Here is a 20,026-nt window from a genome sequence, read left to right as displayed (position 1 = left end):
GCTTCTCTTGTGGAGCATGGGCTCTAGGCGCGCGGGCTTCTGTAGTCGTGGCTCATGGGCTCTAGAGCGCAGGCTCAGTAGCTGTGGCACACGGGCTTAGTTGCTCCGCGGCATGTAGGATCTTCCCGGACCAGGACTCGAACCCGTGTGCCCTGTATTGGCAGACAGATTCTTAACCAATGCGCCACCAGGGAAGTCCCTTAAATTTAAAAAGCCACGTATAAACTACTCGTTACTCTACTAGACAGTACACCTATAGACTCTGCTGTATGTAGTGGTGTCCCATGGCCCTGAAATTTAACGTGACTTTTTTTTTTTTTTTAAGGTGAAAGGTTTGCTATGCTACCTAAAAGTAGACCAGAGAGCCAGAAGAAGCAGTCCCAGGCATCCTCTGCAGGGGTCTCTACAGAGTTGTCTGAACCTACCAACAGAGGACAGCCACTTTCCTTGTCTTTTTAACTTATAGACTTTATTTTTTACAGCAGTGTTGTGTTCACAGAAAAATTAAGCAGAAAGTACAAAGAGTTCTCATATACACCCCTGCCCTGACACAGTTTCCTCTATTATTAACATCTTGGATTTGTATGGTACATTTGTCATCATTGATAAACAAGTATTGATACAACATTATTAACTAAAGTCCAAGGTCTACCTTAGGGTTTTTTTTGGCTGTGCCTCGTGGCTTGTGGGATCTGACTTCCCCAATCAGGGTTGATCCTGGGCCCCTGGCTGTGAAAGCGCCCAGTCCTAACCACTGGAGCACCAGGGAATTCCCAGGGTTCTGCTTTTTGTGTTGTACAGTTCTATGAGTTTGGACAAATGCATACTGTTATGTATACACCATTACAGTGTCATGTAGACTGTTTCACTGCCTTAAAATTCCCTGTGCTTCACCTATTTATTCCTTCCTTCCTCTACCTGAACCCATAGCCACCACTCTTTAATGTCTCTATAGTTTTGCGTTTTCCAGAATGTCATATATGTAGCAAGACTTTTCAGACAGCTTATTTCACTGAGCAATATATTTAAAGTTCCTCCATGTTCTTTTGTGCCTTGACGGCCCATTTCTTTTTATTGCTGAATACTGTTCCATTATATAGATATACCAGTTTACTGGTACATCTGAAGGACATCTTCGTTGCTTCCAATTTGGGGCAATTATGGATAAAACTTCTAAAAACATTTGGGTACAGATTTCTGAGTGGACATAGTTTTTAATTCATTTGACAAATACCTAGGAGTGCAACTGCTAGGTTGTAAGACTCTGATCAGCTTTAAGGAACTGCCAAACTTTCTTCTGTCCCATGTTGCATTCTCATCACCAATGGGAGTTCCTGTTGCTCCACATCCTCAACAGCATTTGGTGTTGTTGTGGATTTTAGCTATTCTAATAGGTATGTAGTGCTATCTCATTTTAATTTGCAATTCTCCAATGACATATTATGTTGACCATCTTTTCATTTGCTTATTTGCCATCTGTGTATCTTCGATGAGGTGTCTTGATATTTTGACCACTTTTTAATTGGGTTGTTTTCATACAGTTAAGGGTTATTTTTATATTTAGAAGTCTTTTATGTGTTTTGCTACTATTTTCTCCATCTGTGGCTTGTCTTTTTGTTCTCTTAACAATTTGTTTTGCAGAAGAATTTTTAATTGTAAAAAAGTCCAACTTAAAAATTTTTTTCATGAATCATGGTTTTGGTGTTTTATCTAGAAACACCATGGAACAACTAACCATCTACATTAGAAATGGTCAGCCATACTAGTAAGCTGAGTTACTTAGAACTAAAGTCGCAATTAAGCAATTTGTATAATTATCTTTAAAAAGGATTACCTCTTTTGACTCATTTACCTGTATTTTGGACTTTTTCCTAAATATTCAATAAAAGTTTTTAAGAATAAACCATGTGCATGGAGAAAAAAAAAATCATTGCCAAAACTCCCGATTTTAACATGTGGTCATAAAAAAGGTTCATAATTATGACTTTGGACTTCAGGTACAGGAAATTGGATTAATCATAATTCTTGGTTCATAAGACTCTCAGCATTGGCTCACACATAGCTTGCTTTTAGTTATGTCTAAAAAAGTCAAGGCCTTGATCATATGGTACCACATGCCTGGCCTCTTCCCATCTAAGGATATCATACTGAATTTTGTCATCACTACCCTGCCTTCTCTTCATATAAATTCCACCTCTGTGACTTGCAAAAAGGTGTATTTTGGCTTACTATCTGGTACTTCTATTTTGTTGTCTGCAGGGATCTCTAGTTCTGATCACTATATTTCTATTCCATTGTAATATATCACATTTTATTTACCCATCATTCTTCAGTGGGGACTTGAGTAGTTTCTGGATTTTTGCTTTCTGTAAACAATGCTATGAAAATTCCTATGTCTCCTGTTACACCTATGTGCAAGTTTGTCTTGGGTATACACTTAGGGGTAAAATTTCTGGATTATAGGATGTTTGAAAGTCCAACTTTAAAAGGTATTAATTACCAAAGCATTTGAAGGATTGAACCACTTTTGGTTAGTATCAGGAAACTTTAAGAGATTATGTGGAATCCCTCCAACACTAGATACTGCAAGACTTTTAAATTTTTGCCAATTGAATGAGTGTAAAATAGTATTTTACTATGGTCTTGATTTGCACTGTAACTTCTCCCGGTTTGAAACTTGGCTTTTCCCTTTCTTTGAAGATACCTTAAGGTATTTTTGGTTTAAAATGCCTCATTTTAATAGACAAATTCATCAATAATACTTTCAGTTAATGCTTTGTGTCTTAAACAGTCCTTCTGTATCCCAAGGTCTAAGCAGTAATCATCTTTTTTTTAAGAGTTTAAAAATTTTGTTTTACATTAATTTTTTTCCCCTATGGTATGACATAGGGATCAATTTTCACCTTTTTCCACACTGATAACCAGTTGTGCTCTCAGTATCTAATAGTCTCCTTTCCCCAGTGTGGTGTCCCACCACTCTTATACCAAGTTCAGCTCATGCATGGCTTTTCCTGGGCATTTTGGTCTAATCTACTGGGATTCTGTACAGCCCTTAGCTAATACCACACTATTTTAATTAACATGGCTTCACAGTGAGTCTTAACATCAGCAGGAAAAATGCCCACCTCCCTGCTCCTTCCTTTCTGAAATGTCCTAGCCTTTTGCTCTCCTTTATCTTTTACTTTAGAATCACTTTAATAAGTTCCAGGAGAAAACTTGGTGGGATTTTTGATAGGACTTGCTTTAAATCTATAGGTCTATTTGGGTACAAATGACATCTTCATGATATTGTCTGCCTAGCCACGAACATGTCTATTTTTTGAGGTCTTAGTTATCTCTTAATGTTTAAGAATTTTTTCTTAAAGAGGTCTTCAACATACATTGTTAATTTCCTAGGTACTTGGTATTGTAAAAGATGTCCTCCAGTTTTCTAGTTGTTTCTGCTATAAAGAAATGCAACTGCCTTCTGAAAATTAATGTTACACCTACCACCTAACAAAACCCTGTATTTCTGGTACTTTCTCTTTAGATTTATTTGGGCTTTCTAAAAAAACAAACATGTAATGTACAAATAATGAGTTTACTACTATTTCTTATTAAATTGGCTAGGATCTCTGACACGATTTTTACTATAAGCACACTGATAGTGGAAAACCAGCCCTTTGTTTCTGATTTTAAAGGGAAATGAATTTTCCTCTTTTTGGAAGATGCTCGTCTTTTGTTTATTTGGTTTTACATAAAAACTATCACCTTAAGGAAATTCCTTTTTAGTCCTAATTTATCAAGGGTTTTTATCATGAATGGGTATTAAATTCTAATAAATACTTTAACTGGATCTATTGAGATAGTCATAATGGTTTTCTCTTATTTACAGATTTCAATGCTAAGCCATCATTACATATGACATATGAAGGTAGAATACACATACTAAGATAGAGTACACAAGTAGTAAGCAAACAAATGTAAACATAGACATTTGTATTGTAAAATACTATTTTAATCTGTTTTACATATTTCAAGTTTTAAAAAGGTTGGCGGCCAGGTAAGTTTGAAACCACAGGACAAATGGTCTTTTGGAGGTCTTTCTACTTCACAATTCTCCAACTGCCGTGTTTGAGTTATGCTGTTTGTTTCTCTAATCCTACCAAAATGAAGCTTCTACTAGATGCTAATTCAGTGTGACAGAGTTCAGAACAGAGAATCAGACAAGAGCTAGAAAATATGACATGTTCGACTCACAGGAATGTAAGAACAGTTTGTCATCCTAAGATTACTCACAAACAGATGTGAGTTCATCTCACAAAATTAAGTAAAGTAGAAAACTGAAGGACCAAAGTCAAAATGAACTACCAGAAAGAATAAGAGAAAAAGTAATACAAGGGAACATTATGGTTTTCCTTTTTATTTAATCAAAGACTGGTAGATAAACATAAATACAGCACAATTACTTCAGATCATTCTTCATATTGTATACACACAGACCAATGAACATAATCTGAAAGAAACCTGCAGTCAGCAATGAAATGCATACAGCTTTTCCTTCCCTTGCTCAAAAAAATTTAAAAACACACAAACTTAGAATCTCTTCAGCACACACTCTCCTGTGACAAATGATTCAGACATAAATAGTGGGTGCAAAGAAACTATATGCTAACATATGTATAACCTTTGTTAATGAAAAACAGAAGCAGCCATAATGATTAAGATACATTCAGTTACTGATAACTAGTTGTGCCCTAAAGGGCATTTATCAAAAGAGAAATCGTGCTGCAGAGAAAAGCTATATATACATACACAATGAGAAAATAAACTGCAAGATTAACGCATGCATGTTTAATACTGGAAAAATCACAGCCCTCCAACATTTCTCCACATTTGTTATAAAAGCCCTCGGCACTCAACTCAACTAAAATTAAAATGATCTTAAAAGGATAATACTTGTAGTTTACTTAAGTCTTTTCAGCCACAGAAACTGCAATGTAAATAAATGTTCAGAGTCATTTTCAAAACAAAAACAAAAATCTATTCTTCTGATGACATGCATGATTAAAAGGTCTATGCAAGATACATTGCTCTACATTCCCAATGACTAGGAAAAAAAACCTCAAGTCAATTTTTAGTTTGCAGATGGTCAAGGGATTTTGTATTCCAGGAGTTCAAATCTTCTGGATCTTTTCACCAACAACTACTGGATTTTCTTTTCTGATTTTCTCAGCAGCATCAGCTTTGTAATTGTAAGAGCAATTGTGTACATCTGAGTAACGGTGTACACCACAGTAAACATTTCCACACCGACATTCAAACCCTGAAAATGGATTAATACACATACGTGAGTTGAATGGAAGGTCTAAAAATATTAAACTCTCTAGCATAATTAATGTTAAAAAGATCATATATTTAGGGCAGCAGTCTAAAGAATCATTCCAAACAAGCAGTTTCACAACCTAGTAACATTCTCAAAATCCATAGCTGATAGCTTCATTTCTTTTTCCTACCTACAAATACAAATACAGGTTTGTATCAGCAGACCAAAGTCATAACCACTTCTCTGAGCTCAAGTTTTCACCCGTGACACAATTGCTTCCTATCAAAAACAGGGTTGCTAAATTGAAACACTCCTCAAATACTACAATGTGAAAAAATAAGCATACTGTCAGAAGGCAATCTTAAGATTTAATTAAGGAAGAGGAAATGAAACTTTTGACAGAACTGCTAACAAATAGCATAGTATATTAGCTTTCCTTGGCTAACCTCCAATGGAGAGGCGAACTGTAATCTGGCTGAGTGATTTACAGCATGAGATGTTACGGTTGCCTAAGCCTGAATCTATTTACTAACACAGGCAAATTACGTGACCCTTAGCTTCTGCATCTCTAACTTTGGAATCGGTTACAGTAAGAATTAAATGAGGAAGTATTAAGTGCCTAACATATAGTAAACGTGCAATAAATGCTACTGATTTTAGGGAAATGCCCCAAGAACTGAAGCCAAAACAGAGAAATAAGCAGTGTGGATAGTCTTTAAATAAAACCAGTCCTGCACCCCCAAATTATGATTTTATGATGGAATTACTGGAAATGGAAGATAGGAATCAAAATTTTAAACATTGACATTTGATGTAAACTTCCTTTACCAAATTTTTTAAACTTCAAAAAGATACTCTGTAACTTCATAATTTTCTTTTATTTTTAAAATTTTATTATTTTTTTTTTGGCTGCACCACACAGCTTGTGGGATCTTAGTTCCCCGACAAGGGACGGAACCTGGGCCCTCGACAGTGAAAGCGTGGAGTCTTAACGACTGGACCGCCAAGGAATTCCCCTATAACTTCATAATAATGAATGAAAAATGGAGCCAAGAATAATACTAGACTGACAAGACAGAAATTACTAAGTCGCAGCCTTCTTTCTAATCGTGAAGTCGAAGTTTCTGAGGTTTAGAAAGACAGTATTTGATGCTAAATATGTACGCTTTAAAATGCCTTACTTGTTCACGTCTGTACTCTTTAAATAAATACATTTGCCAAGGCATGGGCCAGTCTTAAACATCTCTGATATCAGACTGTAAATCTCCTTTCCTCTTTATCTACACCTTAGCCAGATAAACCTTCCTAAAACATAATTTACTCAAAATCTTATCTCGGGCTTCCCTGGTGGCACAGTGGTTAAGAATCCGCCTGTCAATGCAGGGGACACGGGTTTGAGCCCTGGTCCGGGAAGATCCCACATGCTGCGGAGCAACTAAGCCCATGCACCACAACTACTGAGCCCATGTGGCACAACTACTGAAACCTGCACACCGAGAGCCTGTGCTCTGCAAAAGAGAAACCACCACAATGAGAAGCTCATGTACAGCAATGAAGAGTAGCCCCGGCTCGCTGTTACTAGAGAAAGCCCACGCACAGCAACAAAGACCCAACGCAGCCAAAAATAAATTAAAACAAACAAACAAACTTATCTCCTCTTAAGTCAATTTCTTATTCAGCACAATGTCTGGCACATAGTAAACAATAAATGGTAACTATTTATAGCTGCAACTGTTCCCCATCAATTAACCACAGTACACATCATTAGCCTTATCTCTATGGTGGTATCTAACCCCCTTCTTCATATATTTTGTGCTACAATCCCCTATTACGGTCCCCTAAACATGCCCTATCCTTTCTGTGAGCTTTTGTTCAAGGTATTTTTTTTTTTTTTTGCCTGAAATGCTCCCATTTCCATCACTTATTAAGTCCTACTCATCTTTCAAGACCCAGCTGGAACATTCTACCTTCATGACTTTGATGGGCCTCTACTCCTCTTCTTTTATATAAATTAATCACATCCATCCCTGAATTCCCAAAGAAATCTATTTGACTGCACTTAAATGTACTCTCTTTGCCAAATATCCAAGTAATATTTCAAACATTTTCTTCTCCCGCTCTCTTTTTTTTTTTTGTGGTACACGGGCCTCTCACTGTTGTGGCCTCTCCCGTTGCAGAGCACAGGCTCTGGACGCGCAGGCTCAGCGGCCACGTCTCACGGGCCCAGCCGCTCCGCGACATGTGGGATCTTCCCGGACCGGGGCACGAACCCGTGTCCCCCCTGCATCGGCAGGCGGACTCTCAACCACTGCGCCACTAGGGAAGCCCCCCCCCTTAATAACAATCCCAGCTAACAGCTCTGTTACAGTAGTCAACATGTATTGATTACTTATTGCGTGGCAGCACGCGGCTATCACCTTACATATGAGCTCTCTGAACATAACCTGTGACTAGCCACTTTACATAGAGAAAGTACTTCACAGCTCACCAAGGACTTAAATATTCTCTCACACACAACAATTTCGGCTCTCTGAAGGCAGGAGCCACATCTTTGCCCTTTCACAGCACCTGGCACACTGACCTTACCTGTCTAATATTCTCAAACTCAGCTGAAATGAATTTTTAAAAGAAAAGCTATTCATTTTACTATTAGGTATGTAAATAAAGCTACTTTTATTTAAGAAAATTCAGAAGGTGAAGCATATCCATTATTAACTCATATGGGAACAAAAACAATCTTAATTGAAGCCATTAATAGTAAGTCATGCATCATCATAAATAAAATCTTAAGTTTTAAACCATGTGATTTAGGCCCTTACCAGTAAGTCCCACTTTCTTCCTGCACATGAAACAGCGATTCTTTTTTTGTTTTGGTTTTTCAAGAGACTTGCTTTGCTCTTCAGATGGCTGCTGTGCCGTTTCTGATACTGAAGCTGATAAAAATAGGAAGGTGGTAAAATTTAATTATTCAATGAGATTTTGAAATTTGGGTGGTTGTTACCCCTCACCCCACCCCCACTGACCTGTTTATTCAGAGGATAACTGAGTAATTTATTTATTTACTAGCATGGAAAGATGCTCACATTAAGTTACAAAGTAGTTTATATAATATGACCCCCTTTTGGTGAAATGCATATATGTATGTTAAGTATGCATGTATGTATACACACATGGAGAAAATCTAGACTATACTCTGACTTATTAACAAGTGACTCTAAAAGCACTGTATTTTCTAAAATTTCTAATAATTATGTATTTGACCAATAAAAGACATACAAAACACAAACACTACTTGGGTATTCTAAGGGAGTGTGTAAGAAAATGGTCACATGCAAACTTCTAAACACTGTTGAGCTCAGAACTATGTAGATTTCAAAGAGAATAAGGGGAAAAAGCCTGAAACCAAGATTTAGTGGAATACTAAGTATGTTCAAAATTCTCAGAATGTTTCATATAAAACCTTTAAAATACTGAGAATAAGATAAATTGATTAAAATGTTAAAATTAAGATAATAAATTGATTTAAGTGTTGAAGCCAAGGCCAGCTGCACCAAAATTCAGGTCTAATTATTGCCCCTAAATCCTAACTAATGTGACCCCCGCCACTCCCTCTCACTAACTACCCTGGCCCTCCCAAATGCTGTTGCTAGAGTTAGAATCTATCAGGTGACCTAGCAGACATGGTATCTTGTTCTAAAACAGTCAGTGACTTGCCAGGGATCAAGGATTTAACCTCTCCAATTTTATCACCAACCAGTCCTTCTTCTTCAGTAATCTACTGCTTAACCAATCTATGGGACTATGCCAGGTACCTCTGCTGTGTACAACCAATTCAAAAGGGCTTCTTTTCTCTCATTTCACCATTCAATTGCCCTTTAAAGCCTCCAGGGAACCCTGTCTCAGTTCTCTTGCAACGTTTCATTCTGATTACCCTTAATTCCCTTAAGTACTCTCTACCAAATTCTGGGCACTTCACATGAGCCCCCTCTTCCATCCATGCTTCACACATTGCATCCAAGTCATCTGCCTTACATGAGAATCTAATGATGTGCCCTCCAATGTTTAAAATTCTTTGACGACTCCCCACTAACCCCCAGGATAAATAAAGCCCAGAGGTCCTTCAGGATTTTTCTCACCCTTCTTTTCTAGCCTTGTCTCTCACCATTCCTCAACAATAATCCATGCTTCAGGCATAGTGAAGTATTTGCAGTTTCCCTGAACATACTAAATTCTCTCTTACCTCTGGGTTTTTTGTAAAAGTTGTCCTTTCTATGTGGAACGCTTTTCCTATGCCCCCTTGTCCCTCTCCTCCTTACCTGGCTAACTCCAATGTGTCTTTTTTGTTTAAGCTTATATTATCAGCTCTTACTCCATTCCCTCTCCCACAACTTAGACTAGGAAACCCTACTATGCCCGGTAGCACTTTCTGCACTATTATATTATAAATGCCTTTCTTTTTTTTCCCCCGGTACGCGGGCCTCTCACTGTTGTGGCCTCTCCCGTTGCGGAGCACGGGCTCCGGACGCGCAGGCTCAGCAGCCATGGTTCACGGGCCCAGCTGCTCCACGGCATGTGGGATCTTCCCGGACCGGGGCACGAACCCGTGTCCCCTGCATCGGCAGGCGGACTCTCAACCACTGCGCCACCAGGGAAGCCCTGTAAATGCCTATTTGACTTTAACCTGCCCTTAACCTTTCAGGGCAGGAACCTGTCATTTTCATCCTTGTTACCAGTGCCTCCTACTACACAGCAGGCATTCAATAAATAATCTGTTGAACTGAATTAGTATTGAGTTATTTACCTATTGTATTTATGTGCTCCATTTCCCCAACTATACTGTAAGCCTGCTGAGAAGAGGGATAGCATCCTATTCCCTGTTTGAATTTCCAGCACCTATCACAGTGAACTATACACAGTAGATGCTCAAACATTTGATGTAATGGATTCTAAACTGCTTATGTCAACACATTATTAACAAAATATGACAAAAGGCAAAACACCACAAACTAACAAATAAATATGCATGAATGAAGAACTCTATAACATGATTATTCCACCTGGACATTCTAAAGCTAGATGGGAGACAGTGCTACCAATATCTACATTTTTTTTTTTTGGAAACAAAATGTGGATACATAAAACCTTTTATTTTTAATAAGTAAATACCCCTAGAATGTAAGCTCCATGAGGGCAGGGGCTGAATGTCTCGCTTACTGTTTTATCCCCAGCTCCTAGAACAGTATCAGATAAGGTTGGGCTGTGTGTAAAGAGCTCAAAAATAGTTAACTTGCAATCAGAAAAGAATCTATTCTATTTATTACCTTTGAAATCTATAAGGCATACCTATTCTCCCAAGCAAGTCTGATACTCAAATATACTAATATAAATAATGCTTTACTGGCAGTAACAACACCACTATCCCACAAGATTACATATTTAACAGAACCAATTTAACTACTGAGACACAAACTTTGGTATCTGGAAATGGAGAACAGTGAAAATACATTTACCTACTATGGATACAAATGCTACTGCATACCTCAACAGAGACATTTCACAGTATTAACCCTAAAGATCTGTCAAAGCAAACGGTTTCTCTTTAACTGAGGTTAACTGCATAACCTTTGGAGTGAAGGATCAGGTGGCACGCCAGAAGCTTATAAACTAGGGTTCAAATTTGAGGCTGACCATGTCCACTATATCCTCATCAGACTAAGGTAGCCTTAGCTTACCTGCAGTTAATGGCTGGTACCTGAATTTAAACATTTACCAAACGAATTCATGGGCAAGATGATAACAGTATTCTGTAAAAGTCTAAGATTCTTAGAAATTACTCCTGTTTCCCCAATTTTCATGTGAGATTTAAGATCAAAGCAAACCATAATTATCAAACTCTAAGTTACGTAAAAGGAAACAATCTTTTAAAACGGCCATACTAAATAAATAAGCAAGCAAGCAAGCAAGCCATACAGTAGACTAAGGGCCAAAGGGCCATACTCTTATTGAACCTGAAGCCAAAATAAGGACAGTTTCCTCAGAACTAGGCAGTTTTTCATATTCTGAATTGAGAATTGTAAACAGAGAATACCCACTTGTTAATGACTAAGAACAGGTGGCTGCCTGTGTTGCATCCAGTGGTCCTAAAGGGCTATTTGGGAGGCCTATGCAATGGCATAAAGGCTGAGAGATAAACTGTACAGCACTTGCTAATAATTTTTAATGGTAATCTCAACTAGACAAAGCCTTCTGACCACTACTTTAAAGATACTTCAAAAAGCACCAGGCAGGTAAAACTGGTTTAACTACCCACATGGAGGGCCACATTCAAGAGGAACAAGGCCCTATGCTCTGCATCCTGTGGAAGGAAGGAAGGAAGGAAGGGAGGGAGGGAGGGAGGGAAGAAAAGAAAGAAAAAAGTACACAAATAGGGGCTTCCCTGGTGGCGCAGTGGTTAAGAATCTGCCTGCCAATGCAGGGAACAGGGTTCGATCCCTGCTCCGGGAAGATCCCACATGCTGCGGAGCAACTAAGCCTGCGCACCACAACTACCGAGCCTGCGCTCTAGAGCCCGCGAGCCACAACTACTGAAGTCCGCGTGCCTATAGCCTGTGCTCTGCAACAAGAGAAGCCACCGCAGTGAGAAGCCCGCGCACCGCAAAGAAGATCCAACGCAGCCAAAAATAAAACAAATAGAACAAATAAATTAAAAAAAAAAAAAAAAAAAAGTACACAAATATAACAATGAGTACATAAAACTATTTAGCACTACCTGTTTGGGGGCATAGTCAAGACACATGGTGAAAAATAAAACTGAACATAAGATGACATTATTACGTAATCCCCGAACATTATCTTACAGGAGATACAATATCTATGTAATATAGCATATATACCTTACATATATGGGTATATGTTATATACATAACATACATCCATATATATAACTTGTCATGACAAGTCTCATTCAAGGGTTAGACTAAGCATTCTGAGGGTGGGGACTCTTTCTGCTCACCACTGCATACCCAGGGCTCACACTGAGCGGTCGCTCAACAGATATTTAGTGAACAAATGTACACTTTTACAATGACCCATTGGGATAAAATTCATTTCCCTTCTCTGGACTTCACTTTCTTACCTGCAAAATAAGGGGGAGGACAAAATGATCTTTATGCTATTCTTAGCTCAAAAATCCATTACAAGCCTTCCCTGGTGGCGCAGTGGTTAAGAATCCGCCTGCCAATGCAGGGGACATGGGTTTGAGCCGTGGTCCGGCAAGATCCCGTACGCCGAGGAGCAACTAAGCCACTGCGCCACAACTACTGAGCCTGCGCTCTAGAGCCCGTGAGCCAACAACTACTGAGCCCATGTGCCACAACTACTGAAGCCCGTGCGCCTAGAGCCCATGCTCCGCGACAAGAGAAGCCACCGCAATGAGAAGCCCGCACACTGCAACAAAGAGTAGCCCCTGCTCACCGCAACTAGAGGAAGCTCTTGCGCAGCAACGAAGACCAACACAGCAAAAAAAAAAAAAAATCCATTACAAAATGAAAAATTTTTTTAATATTCAAGAGAAAAATTCGCCTGCATAGCGGGCTAACAGGGTCCAAAAACAATAGGGTCCAAAAAAAAAATAATGAGAATCATATATTTAATTTTATATTTTCTAGCAGGTATGTTAAAAAGCAGAAACAGATAAAACTAATTTATGTTATCATTTAAATAAAAAATCAATATGAAAAGTATTAACAGAATATTTCACTTTGTCTTTTTTGCTACTAAGTCTTCAAAAGCACTGTATGTGTTACAACTAGAGTGTAACTGGCAAATAAATATGCACTAAATATCTAACTTCGGACTAGCCACATTTCAAGTGATCACGTGAGGCTAGTGGCCACCATCCTGAAGAGAGCAGCTCTGTAAATGAGATCAGTTTCTAATAGCAGCTATTTGGAGGCAAAACACTGTTAAATGAATCCTTAAAATACAACTTTGTGTCATCTTATAACAAACAAAAAGAAGCAACCAACCTTCAAAATGGCTCTCTTCCCTTATCATGGATTAGAACCCAATACCTTAGAGATTTTCCATGACCTGATTCTAGACAATCTTTCCAACTTTAGTTCCAACACATACTTGTCTGAACTGGCTACTCTAGCAACTGTTGTTCTATCTCCCAAATTTCGTGTTTTCCTACCAGTATGCTTTTGCTTTTACAAACTCTTCTCCAGCAAAAAAGCCCTCTTCACGGTACCTATCTTTCACATAAATGGAGTCACACAATACGCTGGCCTTTTGTACCTGGCTTCTTTTATTTAGTATATTTTCAAAGTTCATCCACGTTGCAGCACGTATCAGAACGTCATTCCTTTTTACGGCCGAATACTATTCCAGTGTATGAATATACCACTCCTTGTTTATACAATCATCTGTTGACAGCCATATGGGTTCTTTCCATATTTTGTTAATTATGAATAATGCTGCTATGAATATTCTTATATAAGTTTTTGTGTGAACACATTTTTTCAATCTCTTGGGAATTAGGAATGGAATTTCTTGGTCATATAGTTAATTCTATTTAACTTTGAGTTAACTTTTTTAACTGTCAAACTGTTTCCCAAAGTGGCTGCACCATTTTACATTCCCAACAATAATGAATGAGGGTTCCAATCTCTCCACATCCTTAACACTTTGGCCATTTTTATATCTTCTTTGGAGAAATGCCTATTCAAACCCTGTGCCCTTTTAAAACTTGGGTTCTCTTTATTGTAGAATTATATTTCTTTATATGTTCTAATCAGATATACAATTTGCAAATTTTTTCCCTTTCTGTGTTGTCTTTTCATTCTTGATAGTCCTTTGAAGCAAAAAGGTTTTTAATTTTGATGTAGTTCAATGTGTCTATTTTTTCTTTGCTGAGCTGTAGGTGTCATGTCTAAAGAAACCTAATCCAAGGTCATGAAGATTTATGCCTGTTTTCTCTTACATGTTTTATAGTTTTAGCTCTTACATATTGGTCTTTGATGTATTTTGTGTAAATGTTTGTGTACCGTGTGAGGTAGGGATCCAACTTTGCTTAAATGGCCCAGCATCATATGTTTTTTCCCTATGGAATGATCTTGGCACCACCTTGTTGGAAAATCAATTGCCTGTAAATGTAAGAATGCTATTTCTGGACTCTCAATTCTATTCCATTGATCTATATGACTATCCTCATACTAGTACTATGTAGTCTTGATTACTGTAGCCTGTATTAAGTTTTTAAATTGGGAATTGTTAGTCCTCCAACTTTGTCCAGATTGTATTGGCTATTATCACCCACTCTTTAAAAATCAACCTCTGATTTTTAATCCATACAAATTCCTAATCTTTAGTTGAAAGGGACTATTCCTCTCTGATTGTTCTGAACCACTGATCTGACAATTCAACTTGGTATGAAGAAAGGAACCCTCAGAGCTGAAAAGACTATGAGAATTCTAATTTACTCTGCCACTCAGTGCAGAGATCCCCTCTACTTTGTTTCTGACAGTAAGTCAGCTCTCTGAAAACACTTCTGTGACGGAGAGCTCACCACCTTAGTCATGATTACATTCTACTGCTGGAAAGCTTCAATATTCTCTTATGCTAAGCCTCCCCAAACACTGGTATTATACAGAATAAGAATATCCTTTGTATTTATTAACAAAACACATTTCATCTTATTTCACTGACTTCTAATAACTTCTAAGGTGGACATGGTTATTATTCTCCTTCAAAAGTAATTAAAATAAGGTTCAGAGAAGAGGAGGTGTCAAGATATGAAAACAGAACTTCTGAATCCAAATTCCATATTCTTTTTACTCTGCTCCAATATCTGAGGGACTGAGAGGTTAACTGAAGTTGAGCATATTGTTCTAATAGAAATGAAGTATGATAGTTTAGAGTGTACAAAGACACTTAAAAGTTTTCATTTTTAAAAAGCTAAGCTGGGACTTCCCTTGTGGTCCAATGGTTAAGAATCCGCCTGCCAACGTAGGGGACACGGGTTCGAGTCCTGGTCTGGGACGATCCCACATGCCGAGGAGCAACTAAGCCCATGCTCCACAACTACTAACTAAGCCCACGCTTTACAGCCCGCAAGCCACAACTACTGAGCCCACACACCACAACTACCGAAGCCTGTGTGCTCTAGGGCCTGCACGCCGCAACTACTAAAGCCTGCGCACCTAGAGCCCGTGCTCCGCAACAAGAGAAGCCACCGCAATGAGAAGCCCGCGCACCACAACCAAGAGTGGCCCCCACTTACGGCAACTAGAGAAAGCCCATGTGCAGCAACAAAGACCTAACGCGGCCAAAAAAAAAAAAAAACTTGAAAAAAAATTTTTTTAATACAAAGCTAAGCTTTCATAAACTGGAAATCTGTCATTCATAACTGATACTGTGTAAGTGAGGTACTGTTGTTTATTAAGTTAAAAGGCATAATTAAACGAGAAAGATGCAGTAATATGGTGAATTCTCAGGTAAACATGAAAAAATTCTTCAGAGCTTCTCTGTTAAACAGGAGAAAAATTATTCAGAGCCGTGAGGACAAAATGGAAGCAGTACCAACCACCTGGTGGCAACTTACCTAATTATAAGCAGAATACCTACAGAGAAAAAAGGCTGTTTCAAGGACACTATTCTGAAAACTCCAACGACAATGTTAGGAAATTCTGGCTTAGGCACACAGATGCTACTCTTGTACCCTCTTCTACCTGGGATGATCTTCCTATCTAAAAAAATTTCCCTTGAGGAATACAAATGGAATAATAAGGAAGAAAACAGATACCTGGGTAGGTCACCAAACCAGTTGATCCTACCCTGGGAACTGAGGGAGGGCTGGATATGGCAACAGAAGCACACACAAGGACATCCTAGTCCAGGAAGCACCACAACTGTCTAGTGGAAAGAATAATGGCCTAGAGTCAGGTGCCTAGGTTCCAGTTACAGCTCAAATGACCACAGGACTTGAGTCAAAGACTTCTCTTTTCGTCCATCTATTAAGTAGATGGAAAAAATATTCTCTGCATTTGTTCCTATCAAATAGGGAAGTCACAAGTACATTATGTGTTATGAGTGTGTATATATATATATATACACATATTCGTGTGCATGTTTATAATAAAAGACATTTTTAATTCAACAGTATAAGATATTTTTAAAAAACTAGGCTGTTAAGAGATTTTACCCATTGAAAACGAATCCTCTCAAACTCAGATGAAACTTACATCTGATTGTTCAAAGATTCTGCTATGCTGGAATTATGAATGCTAAGCTTTTAAAAGGTACTTAGAAGTTAATACTGGTTTAACTTAAAAGTCACTGAAATTACAGTGAAAAAAGGAGTCTATACAATTTAAAACCCCTCTACAATTTCTCCTAATATGGCATCAAGACCACCATTTGCATTAATGTATCTATGGCTATGTGGAGAAATCTATATTGTTCTCCATACACCATAAATGTCACTTCATATTACATTAGTTCACCAACTTACAATCTTCATTTTTTGTCAAACTTGCAAAACAACTATTTTATTCTTTTTCTTAAAAAAAATAAATTTATTTATTTATTTTGTTTTTGGCTGCGTTGGGTCTTCGTTGCTGTGTGTGGGCTTTCTCTAGTTGTGGTGAGCAGGGGCTACCTCTTTGTTGTGGTGCGTGGGCTTCTCATTGCAGTGGCTTCTCTTGAGGAGCACGGGCTCTAGGGTGTGCAGGCTTCTGTAGTTGCAGTACGTGGGCTCAGTAGTTGTGGCTCATGGGCTCTAGAGTGCAGGCTCAGTAGTTGTGGTGCACGGGCTTAGCTGCTCTGCCGCATGTGGGATCTTCCTGGACCAGGGACTGAACCTGTGTCCCCTGTCTTGGCAGCCAGATTCTTAACCACTGCACCACCAGGGAAATCCCTGCTATTTTATTCTTAAGCAGCATATATTTTCCCACTACCAACATTCTAAAATTTGTTCGATTGTAAGACATAAATAACACCTTCATGGTTGGCAGCCTATTCTCATTCTTCCTTACTTAGCTCTCTCTCAAAATTGCTAAGCAACCTTTGCTTCTTGAAAACTCTCTGTTGACATCTGTGGCCTAAAACTAACCAGGATCTAGATGACTTCTTCCTCTCCCCTTTGCTGACTCATTATCCTACTTGCTCTTCTTGATTTTGCCTCTCATTTTCAACCTGTGCCAAGGACTTCCAAATCTCAGACATAATACTGATCATACATTTAAATACCTATTAACTGTCTACAACCTCCAATTGAGATTTTAAGTTTTGAAATTTGACCACTTCCAATTTACTCTATCTAAAATCTTGTCTAACCATTACTTCTTTCAACCTCCCTGTGGCAAACAACCACACCATTGCCATTTCAACTGTCATACAACCGAAAGCTTTAATACCACCCCTGTCTTATTTCCCACGTCTAATGGATAACTAGATTTGGGGAATTTTTCTATTTCTGTTTTTAAAATATTCCTTATCTCTGCCCAACCTTAAACTTTCCTATTTAACTAAAAAATAAAAATTATTCACCTAATACTTATGTTATACTGGAATACTTATGTTGGTCAGACAGTATATTTTTCTATAGCAAAATCTACAAAGAGGCAAATTATGCCAATCATTTGTTGGGCATGAAATCAGAGGAAGGGGAATTAGCTAGCTTAACTGAATTTAAACTTCAGCAAACTTCAGCTACGATTGCCAGATATATCTGTCACCACCCTGTGAACACCATGTACAATGGAAGGTTTCACTGGGCATGGCATCTTCTCCCTTTAAATCATGCCATACGTAAAATGACACACAGCTCATCTTTGGACTTGTCTTTCCAGAGTATCCTTCTCAATTTACACATTGTTTCCACACAGTAATAGAATATAACTAAGCACAGATTTTTAACAGCATCCTAAATGCCTCCTCCACCATCTCTGCCCACTAAGAAAGCCTTCAAACACATTTTCAAGTCTTCCTAGATCCACTTCACTTTAATCCGCATAACGTGGATATAAAGAGCATGAGCAAGAACAAGAGACACCATGCTATAAATAAGAGTAACTGAATGTGACTGTTGTGCTGGAAGTCACACACAGGGAAAGACGGGGCCACTGCCAGTCAAAATAATCAGTCACTTAGATAACCTGAGTCAAAAGCAAGAGATTCCTCTCAAACCAGCAGCCCCAGTTTGCTGGGAGAGGAAATAGTATTTAGGTTAAATTGGGCAAAACAGTAAAAGAGAACAGTATAATACCACCACTTATTCATTTAATTATATTTCTTAAACAAAACAGATTTTTAATTTTCTATGTTTATGCTGATGACCTAATTATATGTAAGTGGGAAATGGCTCCCAACATTGCAGTCAATTAAATACTTGAGGATATAAAATATTCTGCTCATAAAGAAAACAAATGTAAAAATACGTTATCTTAGGCAGGTAATTTAAAAAACATACGCATCTAAGATAGTGCCTGGCTTGTAATATTCAAATGTTAAATAAATGACAAAATATATGCTAGTTCATGTGCAAACCTTGCAGGTCTTCTGTTTCAGGTATTGCTTTATCCACAGATGTACTGTCCACTTGGGAAGATGCTACAGATTCTGATAAAAGTGACTGATTTGATACAGGGCTAGAAAAGCAAAAATATTTAGATTTTAAAAGATGATCTCTATGCATGAAGAGTAACTAAAGTGATTAATAAGTAAGAGTTCACATATGTAAGTAGATAATTAAGACAAGAATTAATCAGAGATACTTTTTTTATAACTTAAACATAACTACAGGGCTTTGAAACTTGAGACCAATTTGGACCAGAAGTTTATTGCTTTGAAAATAAAGCAACAGTATATGTCCACTGTGTATGAATTCACTAAATGAAAACTAGTATGATAAAGACATAATTCAGGAACCCTAATACAAAGTTCTATATGATACACTTGCATAGCAGAACTGAACATCTCCCATCATAAACTGGAAAAAGGAACTTCAGAGTAGAAACTTAATATGTTTCCTAACAGTAGAGTAAGAATAAAACAAACATTTCTGTGTTTTCAGGCTTCTAAATGATGTGACTTCAAAGTTAAAAAGAAAAAATACACTACAGTACAAATAGGTATCAGTACCACATCATGATATTAAACGAAGGGAACCTGTGACAAGACTGTACTTTTTGATACAAAGCACTAGTACTTGCATAATAAGCCTATGACTAGAAGAACTGAACATGCTTCAGAAGGACTTCAAGGGTTGGTCAGGATATATTATGAAGAGAAATAAAGAAAAACCTGTCTGAAAGGAAATCTGAGACTTAAAAAGACAACTCCCTACTCCCACCCCAATTTAAAACCAATAAAAAGATTTTTCTGACTAGTCACTAATAATAATAATTCTATGCCAGTTAATCGTAAGCTGACTACATAGTTTTCCTTCTTAACAGAACTGATCATGTGGAATATATGCTTTACTTTTCAATAGCTTTCCAATCACACTTCAGAGGCTACATCTTACCTTGGCTGCATAGATGAAGATGTAGAGTCTAACGCCGACTGAGTTTCTGGGACACTGCCATCTGTGCACTGAACCGGTAAAGACTCAGACAGACTACTGACAGAAGGTGCTGTAACAGGACATCTCAGGTTAGTGACTGTACCCTGGGCAGGCCAACACCTCATCTACAAAAATCAAGATCAGTTTTCCACGAA

The 20,026-nt window shown here is 38.0% G+C and overlaps 1 protein-coding gene across 1 annotated transcript in view; it reads right to left on the bottom strand.

Annotated features, from left to right (window-relative positions):
* Positions 1-4,386: 4,386 nt before the first annotated feature.
* ZFAND6 (zinc finger AN1-type containing 6) overlaps positions 4,387-20,026 on the bottom strand; it is a 75,868-nt gene continuing 60,228 nt past the window's right edge. The window contains 5 exon segments of the mRNA XM_089906684.1: positions 4,387-5,305; positions 8,125-8,238; positions 18,854-18,954; positions 19,833-19,970; positions 19,972-19,996. Of these exon segments, the coding sequence (XP_089762810.1) occupies positions 5,157-5,305; positions 8,125-8,238; positions 18,854-18,954; positions 19,833-19,970; positions 19,972-19,996 (527 nt within the window). The 3' untranslated portion in view covers positions 4,387-5,156.

This window comes from Delphinapterus leucas, chromosome 2 (genome assembly GCF_059928025.1).
Source record: "Delphinapterus leucas isolate spDelLeu-1000000601 "Yukka" chromosome 2, BTC_Dleu_Yukka2, whole genome shotgun sequence".
In the NCBI taxonomy this organism is placed as follows: domain Eukaryota; kingdom Metazoa; phylum Chordata; class Mammalia; order Artiodactyla; family Monodontidae; genus Delphinapterus; species Delphinapterus leucas.
This window is presented reverse-complemented; position numbering and strand designations above follow the sequence as displayed.